Consider the following 12,165-nt stretch of genomic DNA (forward strand, 5'->3'; position numbering starts at 1 on the left):
TAAGGGTTTATATTAATGTTTGTTCACTTCTGAAAATGTTGTACGTGATGGATATTTACAGTCATTACAGGGAGTGCTATCATTAAGCAGGCAGCTATTATTACGGGCCTGTTTGAGTCTTCCTTCCTTTTTACTTTTTCATTTTCCCATTATGCATTTCTGCCAGGCAAAGTTCCTGTGGAACTCCGCTCAGACTGTGATAAGAGGTGGAGATGACAGTGAAAAAGCACCACGAGAAGAAATAGAGAGTCACGTCGGGCCGAGTTAACGCCTCATTTCAGTAGTCGGGTCATTGATAACATATTATCTTCTTTCGTAGGCGCGAGGACTCTGGACTTCTGGCTTATAAAGACCACTTACCTGTCAACCAAGTAGCGGTCGGGGACACAAATCGACCCAGTTCCGAGGCTAAACTGACGGTGGGGCCTCTACGTTGCCAAGGAGACCGTGAGTTCACATCTGTTTTATTATGACATGGCTTTGTTTTCTTCAGACCAAGGTTAGCAGACTTGAATTAGACACTGCTGCACTGGCTCATCATTATGCTGTGTATAGGACAACATCTGCCTGCAGCAAGCTAGCTCACACCATACCCCAACATGCGTCAACATCTGAGGAGTCCCACTTTTGTCTTAATGAAACCTAGAATTTAACACTTCACAACGATTCAACAAATACATCATAGGAATGAAACATGATGCTAGCCTAGAAATCTAGACGCACCCTAGCGGCAGCAAATTACATTTGCTTCCAGGGCTAGTCTAGCAACTCCGTTGGCTTGTGAGCTCAAAAAATTAAACTTCTGTCAGGCCAATCAAATTGTGTATAGAGTCGTTATGTGGGCTTAACATAATGATTGATGGCAGAGTTGCAAAGGTTTGGCTTGAATTCTCTACTACTTGAAAACAAAGAAGATGGATGTTGCTGTTGGCCAACAGTGTGACACAAGTTAAGCTTGTTTTAAGTTGGCAAAAGTTTGAACTAGCCAACTAGCTCCGCTGGTGGGGAAAACGCATAAGACTCAGCGCTGTCCTATTTCGTGTAGAGGGAATTTGAAAGACAACCGATTATCCCGCCCCTCGGACTGAGCACTGCGAACGGTGAGTGCCCAGACCCTACATTTTAATGTGGGTCTGGCTCGTCAGGCTAACATGATGCACCATTTACTCTGAAATAGTCAGATTCAACAAGTTTGTTAAGATGATTTAAGCCAAGGTGACCCCCCCCTCGCCCCCCCTCCATGCGTCAGTGCTGTCGTCGTCATGGCGTCCTCTTCCAAAAGCAGCAGCTGCTGCAGCAGGCGAGCTGAGCTAGAGGAGCTCTGTGCCTGGTGCTGTGTGGTGCCAGGGGAACTCCCAGACAGGAGCCGTGAGTCCCCGAATTCTCCTGCTATTTCCATCGCTGCTGCTCTGCCTCCATAATCACAGAAAGCACTCGATCTCTTGGCAATGCAGCGAGAGAAACACAGCAACCCAAACCCAAAGCAGACATGATTTTATTCCACCAGACATTTCTTATCCCTGCCTCTAATCCTTTTCTCCGTTGGAAATAAGTTGGGTCCGAAGATATACTGTTTTCCTGCATCTGAAACACTTCAACACTCAACTCCTCTCAGCCTGTGTCATCGCAATCAAGTGTATTTGATTAATGATTACATACAAAATGATTTTTGTTTACTTAGTTAAGCGTTTTCCAATGCAGTGCACATTGAACAATAAGATACTAGACTACACACTACATTTCCTATTTGTACCAGACGCTCAAGGGTACTTCTAGCAGTATATATTGTCAGCAGTGTGTGTGCTGCCTCCATGTCTAACTGATGACCTTAGAAACACTGACTGTAACCCTGTGTAGTCTCTCTCTCCTACGCTACACTCTGTGTGTAGTCTCTCTCTCCTGCGCTACACTCTGTGTGGTCTCTCTCCTACGCTACACTCTGTGTGGTCTCTCTCCTACGCTACACTCTGTGTGTAGTAGTCTCTCCCCTACACTACACTCTGAATGGACCTTTGCAAAGCAGTGTATCCCAAATAGTTTAACGACTGAATTGTACTCTGCACTGAACTCTGCAGAGTGGTGCATCAGAACAGTTCAACTACCAAACAGCTCTCTGCATGAGCTGCTGTCCAGCACATCTAACCAACACGCACTGGACCGGAACCCAGACCCAAGGACAGGCACTGCACACACACACACACACACACACACACTCTCTCTCTCTCTCTCACACACACACACACACACACACGCACACCCAGTCCCCCCAGCATCATCTGTGGGTGAGGCGATGGGTTTCTCCATGCCTCATTATCTCCATTAATTGCACTGTGCTTACTGCTTACATCGGCTGCCGCCGGCTCATTACAGTCACCTGTTTAGTGGGGGACGCCAGCCGTGCTGCTCACACAGATCCACTGCACCTGTGGCAGCAGCCGAGAGCAGTGGAGAGAGGAGAAGAGAGGAGAGGAGGCAAAAGGAGAAGAGAGGAGGAGAGAGGAGAGGAGGAGAGAGGAGAGGAGGCAAAAGGAGAAGAGAGGAGAGGAGGAGAGAGGAGAGGAGAGGAGGAGAGAGGAGAGGAGGAGAGAGGAGAGGAGGAGAGAGGAGAGAGGAGAGGAGGCAAGAGGAGAGGAGAGAGGAGAAGAGAGTAATGGAGAGAGGAGAGGAGGCGAGAGGAGAAGAGAGGAGAGAGGAGATGAGAGAAGTGTAGAGAGGAGAGGAGGAGAGAGGAGATGAGAGGAGAGGAGGAGAGAGGAGGCGAGAGGAGAAGAGAGAAGTGTAGAGAGGAGAGAGGACAAGAGAGGAGGCGAGAGAAGACAAGAGAGGAGAGATGACGAGAGAGAAGAGGAGAAGAGGAGAGATGAGAGGAGGTGAGAGGAGAAGAGAGTAGTGGAGAGAAGACAAGAGATGAGAGGAGAAGAGAGGAGAGATGGCAAGAGAGAAGAGGAGAGGAGGAGAAGAGGAGAGAGGAGAGGAGGTGAGAGGAGAAGAGAGTAGTGGAGAGAGGACGAGAGATGAGAGGAGGAGAGAGAGGAGAGGACAGGAGGGGAGAAGAGAGGAGAAGGGAGGAGAGTGAGGGAGAGGATAAGAGAGGAGAGGGGAGGAGAGTGAGGGAGAGGAGGGAGAGGAGAAGAGAGGAGAGGCATGGCATGGTATGGTATGGTGTGGCGTGGAGCAGCTCACTCCAGCCCGCGTGCCGTCAGGTGCCTAATGGGAGTGAGAGCCAGGAACCGGGGGCTGGTACGGATTGGTAATCGATGTGCATGAGGGGGTCTGTGATGGTCAGTCTACAACACAGGAACACACACACACACATGTGCAAGTGGAGCAGAGTTGCAAATCACCACACACTGGGCAAACGTGCAAACCACCACACACTGCAAACGTGGAAACCACCACACACTTTGAGCGTTGCTGTTCTTGGTTATTCATCTGACTTGTTTATTTATGAACCAGAGACTTGAAGCAAGCAGTTTGGTAATGGCTGATTAACTCGAGAAGAAACAAAACAAGTCTATGAGTCCATTCTCAATTAAAAATACGGAGCAAGCTGTGTGTGTGTGTGTGTGTGTGTGTGTGTGTGTGTGTGTGTGTGAGTGTAAGTGTGAGTGTGTGTGTGTGTGTGTGTGGGCCTTATGACTCCTCAGGATGAGAAATACTAATGCTCTGAGTATAAGCAGCATCCCCAGAGGGATGGCGTCCCTTGGCCCCAGTGCAACCCCTCTGCATAATGTGTGGGACCTCAGGCTGTGGGCTCCCAAGCAGAACCGCAAGTGCCTCTCCGCACGAGCCCAGCAAAGTGTTAAGGACTCGTTCATTATTTACGCCAAGAACTCCAAATGAGTTCATTAACAGCCAAATGCAGGGTTACATTGCAGAAGGTTTATCAAAGCGCTAATATGGAACAAAACAAGAGGGAGCCATTGTGCCCGCCTTATTGTGCCATTAATCAATACCTCTCAGGGCGTCTGTGGTGCCCGGCCAGTTGCTTACGGCCGCCTGATTTGGAAATTCAGCCCATAAAGTGTTGCTGCGAGTCCCAGCCAGGGGTGGGGTTGATGCCATGACTGCCCACAGTGCCCAGAGATGCCACGACTGCCTAGAGATGCCATGACTGCCCACAGTGCCCAGAAATGCCACGCATGCCCACAGTGCCCAGAGATGCCACAACTGCCCACAGTGCCCAGAGATGCCATGACTGCCCAGAGATGCCACACAGTGTGCCTAAGGTGGCTGACCTCTAGACTATGGTATGTTTTAGATTCCAAACACGCAGATGGTACTCTTTTGTTTTAGGCCCCAGTTCATGTTCACCAAGTGTGATGTGTGATGATTCCGATTTGGTGTATGTTTGCCGGTTGTGTTGCTAAAAACCTGCTTGAAATTTGTATTGTTATGTGACGGGTCACTCCATTCTACTGTTGCTTCTACACATCACCACGGACAACCACTTGGATCAGGTTTCTTTATTGCTGGAACAAAGTATGACAGTGTGGAATTGTGGGTTCAGCAAATAGATCTCGGGACAACAATCCAGTATCTCGTAATCTCCAGTCTGGGTAAATGCTATAGCCTACAAATACCTGAATATATTTGTGCTAGTTGCAAATGTAAATGATATATCTATGAAACAAAATAAAACTGTGTGTGATCGTATAGTAGCTAAGTTTTAGAATATCTGATATAAGCCTTGAATTACACAACATACATACAGTACATTTCAACATTACAATAGTGAAACTACTTGATCCATTTTACATTATATTGAAATAACAAAATAAGGAACATGTTTATCATTGCAAACGCAGCACTCGAGCACATGTGGCTAATCTCCAAACTACCACGCTGGTCTACAATATAGCTAAGCTAGTGCAAGCTGCTTATCCATATAAAGCTAATGTATAAGGCAGCTTGCACAATGAGAATAACATGACGATGAAACCATTTACACAACATAAGAATAGTTACCTGGAACAAAGTATGACAGTGTGGAATTGTGGGTTCAGCAAATAGATCTCGGGACAACAATCTAAATAACATGTAAAGCAAGTGACAATTAGCACGCTAGTTCACATGAAAATATGCTTCGTTGCAAGTCTCTTAAACATGACTTTACAAGACACATAAATCATCAACTGAACTCAAAATAGTTAACTGAAATCATTATAAGTACATTACATGACAAAATACGAGACATATGTACTTAGAATTACAAGAAAACATTGTTTATCCCAGACCTCCCAAATTGCGTGACTTACCCAGTATCTCGTAATCTCCAGTCTGGGTAAATGCAACGCGAATCCCACTGTCACACTAAATCAACCTGCCTCTAGATGGCGTAATTGCATCAATTTTAATATAATTTAACTAGCAACTCTTTTTACTCCGTTACATACACCCCCCTTAAATTATGCTAAAATGAGGCAACGTGCATGAAAATCTGACAGACAGAAAGAAAAGAAGAGAAAGAAAAAAAAGTGTATCTCGAGCACTGATGTACCAAAATCTCAATATCATAAAGTCTTCTATAAGAAGTGCGTAAATACAGGGTGGTACCAAAACCCATACTTATCACAGAGAAACAGAGATGCCCTCTACATCTCACAGTGTTGTACATAACTTTGCCCTTATAGTATAGAGAATGTTCTGAAATAGATCACAGATCAGGTTGGCAATGAGAGAAAAAAACAAAAAAACAGTTTAATTGAACATACTAAACTCCCATAGACACTGCAATGAAACTAAATGCAGACCCTATGATAGGTTCAGCATTCCCCAACAATCTTTGGCCTGACATCTCACAAATAAGCCTATTAGGATTCCTCACACTTCTCCCACATCTTGTGACAACTGAAGGGGCTTGTGTGTTAGGAGGATGCGCACAAACAACTTGTTCTGGTCTAACGTCATCTAGATGTGGAGTGTCACTAAGGGCAACAGATCCATCAACAGGTAAGTGTGTGATGTCGTGTACTGGATCTGGTGACTTGTCAGTGTGTGCATGAGTGATTTGGTCAGTTACAGAGACATCAAGAACACTGTCCTGCAGTTCATCTAACTGGTAATCTCCGGAGGCATCTACAGATAAGGCCTTCTCAACGCCGTCTTCCTCAGGAACACTCTCACTCTCCACTTCCGCCTGGACCGGCGACTGCATGAGCCAGTTCATGGTGCGCGTCTGAGAGTCCTCCTTATCAGCCGCTGCAATAGAACTCTGAGCACTGACACACAAATTATTAGACTGTGACTCCTCAAGAGATGCCAGATTCCCATCCTGTCCAGGGAATGTTAGGAAGTCAACAGGGAGCAGCATGTTTCTGTGTACGACTTTTTCCTTCCCTGTGACAGCGTCTCTGATTCGGTACACATTAACTGCAGACCTCACAGACACCACATCGAAAGGAGTTGAGTCCCACCTGTCCGCGACTTTTCTCTTTCCTCTCTCACCACGATTAGCCAGCAACACGCGGTCACCCACAGACAATGGCATTCCTCGGACCTTTCGGTTGTAGACTTTGGCATGACGGTCTTGTTCTCCGGTTGCATTGTTTTGGGCAATCCGCGCTGCTTCAGATAGGTCCCTCTTTAGGTGGTGCACAAACTCATGATGACTGACGACGTTGGTGTCCTCCAGAACATGGTGAAACATGATATCGACAGGCAAGCGTGGGATCCGCCCGAACATCAGGAAAAATGGTGCAAAGCCTGTTGTCTCATGCACCGTGCAATTATAACAGAAGGTCAGCATTTGGAGCATCTGTGGCCACCTGGACTTGCACTTCGGAGGAAGAGCTCTTATCATGCCTCCAAGAGTTCTGTTGAACCTTTCTGTAATGCCATTGCCCATGGGATGATACGGAGTCGTATGGGATTTATGCACACCTGCCATCTCCAGTAGATCTTTAAGAAGCCGGCTCTCAAAGTTAGCTCCTTGATCCGAATGGATTCTTTTTGGGAACCCATAGATGCAGAAAAATTTATCCCAAAGACATCGGGCAACTTGCTTTGCAGACTGGTTCCGACAGGGGAAAGCGAGAGCTAGCTTCGAGAAATGGTCTGTGACAACAAGAACATCAGTGGGCTTCTTGTCACCCAATTCCGCTGTCCAAAAATCGATGCAAACTAGTTCCATGGGAGCTGAGGTGCGAATATTCTCGAGAGGAGCTCGGGCATCTGGTTCAGGAGTCTTCCCTAAGATACATCTCTGACAGTGCTTCAAATAACTCACGATATCTCTCTGCATGCCTGTCCAAAAAAATCGTTCACTGGCCAGAGAGAGTGTTCTTGAGCGGCCCTGGTGACCAGCTATATCATGAACTCCATGAAGGACTTGCTGTTTCAGAGCTTCTGGGGTGACAAACTGAAAGATCTTCCTGTCCATGTGGCGGTCCCTCCTCACTCTGTAGAGGAGTCCATTACGCACCCTCAACTTCTTCCAGTGTTTCAACAGCCTGAGCACAGGGCTCGACTCGGCTGCTCTCTCGCCAGCGCTTGGCCTCCTATGCCGCTGCACATAAAACAGTACTCTGTTCACTACAGCATCTTGCTGTTGTAGATTGTGCAATTGGCTGAGTGGAATAGCAATGGATGGATCTTCCCCAGGCAGCTGCAGTGACTCTGGGCTTGTGCAAGACAACCTAGAGACCCCTCCAGTGCGATGGGCATCCATGACTGCTGACACCTCCTCAGCACTGATAGCACCTCCAAAAGACAAATGGGGATCTGGTTCGGGACTCAGGGCTTCATCACCATGGTCATCGGTGGTCTGAACGGCTTGACAGTTGGTGGTCATTCGAAAAGCATCTTGCACTGTGCCGGTGACAACTCCATTGACTTCATCCAACAAAGACAAGTAAGGCTGTTTCATCAGGCGATGGCTTACACAGGACTGGACAAAAGGTTCACGGCTTAGGGCATCAGCGACGGTATTCTTCGGTCCTGGGACATACTTCAGATCGAAGTCATATGCCGCTAGTTTCGCCACCCATCTTTGTTCACATGCATCCAACCTGGGTTTCGTTAGGATGTAGGTCAAGGGGTTGTTGTCAGACCATGCAGTGAAGTGCACCCCTTTCAGCCAGTGGGAGAACTTATCACATACAGCCCACTTCAAAGCAAGGAACTCTAAACGATGCGCTGGGTAGTTCAATTGGGCACGTGACAGTGTTTTGCTAGCAAAGGCCACTGGCCTTGCAACCTCTTCACCAGGCTGGAGCTGGGAGATGACAGCGCCAATCCCATCAAACGAAGCGTCTACTGCCAGGATGAACGGCTTCCCGAAGTCAGGGTGGGCTAACGTCACAGTGTGTAATAGATCGTGCTTCAAAGTGTCAAAGGAATCCTGACACTCGGGGGTCCAGTCTTCTGGCTTGAGCTTCACAGGACTGCAAGACTTTTTCTTTGGCTTCCTTCCTCTCTGAGCTTTTCCCCCATTGTTTTGTTCTGAAAGAAGCTTGAAAAGGGGTCTGGCCTTAGCTGAACACCCTGAAATGAAATGTTGATAGTATAGCACCATGCCTAGGAAGGACCGAATTTTCTTCTGTGAAGGAGAGACACCGTCACTGTCCATCAGATCAGACATCTGTACTTGGCCAATGGCTTCAACCTTTCCAGGGTCTGTCTGCACTCCCGACTCAGTGATGACATGGCCAAGAAACCTAACTGTTCTCCGCAGAAAGTAGCACTTTTTCGGAGCCAACTTGAGGTTGTTGTTCTTCAAGCGAGAGAAAACCATCTCCAGGCGCTCAAGAGCTAGCTGTTCAGTCGGAGCAAATACCATGAGGTCATCCAGGTAACATAGGAGACTGGTGAAGTTCTCATCTCCAAAAATGGAAAGCATCATTCGCATGAATGTAGCTGGGCTGTTAGACAGACCTTGAGGCATCCTGTTGTACTCATGCAGACCAAAGGGGGAAGAGAAAGCAGTGTACTTCTTATGGTCTTCATGTAAAGGTACATTATAGAACCCAGAGGTCAGGTCCATGGTGGAAAAGTAGACATTTCCACCAAGTGCAGCGAGAGCATCGGCCTGATGAGGCAGTGGGTGTGCGTCCTTAACCGTTCTTGCATTAAGCCATCTGAAGTCCGTACAGATGCGCAGATCTCCATTTTTCTTCCATACAAGAACAAGTGGCGATGCATACTCACTGCTGGATTTACGAATAATGCTTCTTTCTTCCATATCATTGAGAGCTGTTCTTAGTTTTTCATAGTGGTTTGGTGGCACTCTGCGGTAAGGCAGGCGGAACGGCTTTTCATCCACCAAATGTATCTTGTGCACAAAGTCAGATGCCTCTCCACAGTCCAACTTGTGTCGCGAAAAGATCGTCTCATATCTCTCAATGATCTGCAAAAGCCTGTCTGTCCACAGGTCAGAGACTTCACAGGCATCCAGATCCAGGTCATGTAGACCAAGCTCATCCAATGCTCTCTTGATATCTCCTCTGGACCTTGTCGTAGAAGCACCAGTCACAGTCTGGGAGAAAGCTTGAATGCTGTCAGGCTGAGATAAGTCTTCGGCAGCGATGCAGGGAGACACATCTGCTAATTTTGTGTTTCTCTTTAACACTACCGGCTCAGTGGTGGGGTTTATGATCTTTACTGGCAGCCATCTGTCGCCCCACATCGGTGCAACAATCCTGCCAACCAAAACTTTCCTTGGCCTGCATCTTGATTGAGTTGGTTCTACAACCACTGTGCTGCCTGCTGATATAGGCGCAGATGCAGGCAGTTTGCCCCACACAAGATGCTCACTCTCTGGTTGTAGAGTCACACACTGCTGCAACTTCAGCGTACCAACCTTGACAGGCACTGTCTCACCTCTCCACTTCTCCATATTTGAAAGAACAGAGAAGAAGTGATGACAATCCTCATCACTGCCACCACTGGGTTCGGACATCAACCGCCAATAGCTGTCAGTCTTTCTCATGAAATGAAGAATCTTCTTAATAGCATTGCTACCCAATATCACTTCATCAGTCTGGCCAGGCACCACAAGCATTGGAATGACCATCTTGCAATCATACACCACCACATCCACATCATATATAGCCTTAGGTGTGACTTGATGACCGCCACAACCGACAATGATGACCCCATCAGCAGAATATTTTCTCAGGCCTGAGTTATGCTGCAAGAGGCGTGCTTCTGCTGCTTCGCTCAGTGTGCATGCCATGGAACCACTATCTATCATTGCTTTCAGAGTAATGTTTGCCGCCGAGATAGTGGTATAGAACAAACTATCAGACTTCTGTATTTTATGTAGGCCTTGAAATACAACGGTTTTGTTCGAGGGTACTTTGGAACTGAATGACTTGTATAGTGACTCAAAATCCTCTGTTTCGTCAGTGGGAGGCTCACAAACAGGGTCTGCACTGTCCTCCTCTTGATGCAGACCCATCAGTTTCCCGACTGAGCGGATTTCTCTTGTGCCGGGCAGCTGCGTCTGGAGTGGTCAGGTGAATGGCACAGAAAGCAGAGTTTCTTGTCACGACAGTGAGTCAAGGCAGAGTGTTTAGCATCACTACATACAGCACATGGCATGCTATTCAGACCCTCAATCCTGGGAAGTCTAGGCGTAGACGCCCTGTTTGACATGGCCTGAGCAGGAGTAGCTCTCTGAAGTAGAATTTTTTCTAACATCGTGATGACACGGTTAAGAGCAGGGGACTCAGTCGACTTGGCTGCATGAAGGTCCTGTCTGTCAGGTAAAGACGCACCAGCGCACTGCAGTTCAACCTTGTTCACGTGCACATTCTCATTGAGTTTCCTATTCACAGATACAGTACCCTTAGAGCGAATCTCATTGTGATATTCATCTAGCACATCTTGGACCTCTTCAACAGACCACTTATCTATTGTCTTTGACCTGAACGTCATGGCAAGCTCTCTAGATGGACAATTCTTGATAAACATACGCGTCACTTCAAGAGCGGGGCAGTCTAGTGTTTTACCTTGATCTTTAAGCCGGACAGTGGCAACATCTGCAGCCTGATGGAGCCTCAGCCAGTAGTCATATGCACCCTCATCACTCTTTGGCAGTGTAGTGTAAAAGTCTGCTAGGGGGAGGGGTGAACAGGGGACGGCAGCAAAATGTTTACGTAGAAGACCATAGATGGCTTCCGGGTTCTCAATTACTTTAATGCCACTGTTCCGAATCCCAAACTTTACAACATCTTTTGCTTTGCCTCTGAGATGCGTGAGTATTTCTTCTGCTTGTTGCTCTGCTTTGATATTTGTTTTCTTTACGTAACTCCTCATTAAGTCTTCCCACTCACGAATATTCACTGTGTCTGTGCTATCCCCTCTGAAGGTTGGAGGCTCCTTCACCTTCCTGTGAGGCACCAGTTGAACTTGAGACAGGTCCAGACTCTGTGTGGATGTGTTAGTGGGTGTGCTGAGCATGTGTGCTGTGCTAGGCGTGGGCACTGCTTGTGTTGGGCTGAGGCGCGCAATAACGCTATCCGCCAGCTGCTGACCAACATTCCTAATTATGTCACTCATTTGACTCACTATGTCAGGTAACAGGGGAGTAGTGATTGGGGTGGACGTATCAACAACCTGTGTGTTTGGTGCATGCTCAGTGTGGTGATTCTGGGAAGAAAACCCGACCCCACTAGCTATAGGGGCCGCTGCGGCAATCTGACTATCCCCCACCACATGAACGTCACCTCCCTGAACAGGACTATCAAAATCCAAAACTATTGGAATCCCCCTCCCTCTACCAATGCTTTCACCAAAAGGCGTACTGATATACCCTCGCCTGTAGCTCATATTGGAGTATCATGCAATATCAAACAATCAGTAACACAGTATCAGTCAATCAGTAACAACTGCATGAAATATAGTCAGAAAAGGGCTAGCAAAGAAAAGTAAATAAAAACAACTGAGGCCTACACTAATGTGTGAAGCGATACGCTGTCCACCTGACAGTGTGACGAAGCCGTCCAGTAGAATGGTCCCGGGTCGAGGTGAAGATCCAACTTCAAATCGATGAGTCACGGCACCAATGTGACGGGTCACTCCATTCTACTGTTGCTTCTACACATCACCACGGACAACCACTTGGATCAGGTTTCTTTATTGCTGGAACAAAGTATGACAGTGTGGAATTGTGGGTTCAGCAAATAGATCTCGGGACAACAATCCAGTATCTCGTAATCTCCA

The 12,165-nt window shown here is 47.3% G+C and overlaps 1 protein-coding gene across 2 annotated transcripts in view; it reads left to right on the forward strand.

The window, feature by feature from the left end:
* Positions 1 to 12,165, forward strand: part of cntnap2a (contactin associated protein 2a) — a 359,439-nt gene that overhangs the window by 245,768 nt on the left and 101,506 nt on the right. For both annotated transcript variants that reach the window (XM_042068353.1, XM_042068355.1), the window contains exon 15: positions 320 to 447. In XM_042068353.1, the coding sequence (XP_041924287.1) occupies positions 320 to 447 (128 nt within the window). The remainder of the gene's footprint in view (positions 1 to 319; positions 448 to 12,165) is intronic.

Source organism: Alosa sapidissima, chromosome 17 (genome assembly GCF_018492685.1).
Source record: "Alosa sapidissima isolate fAloSap1 chromosome 17, fAloSap1.pri, whole genome shotgun sequence".
NCBI lineage: Eukaryota > Metazoa > Chordata > Actinopteri > Clupeiformes > Clupeidae > Alosa > Alosa sapidissima.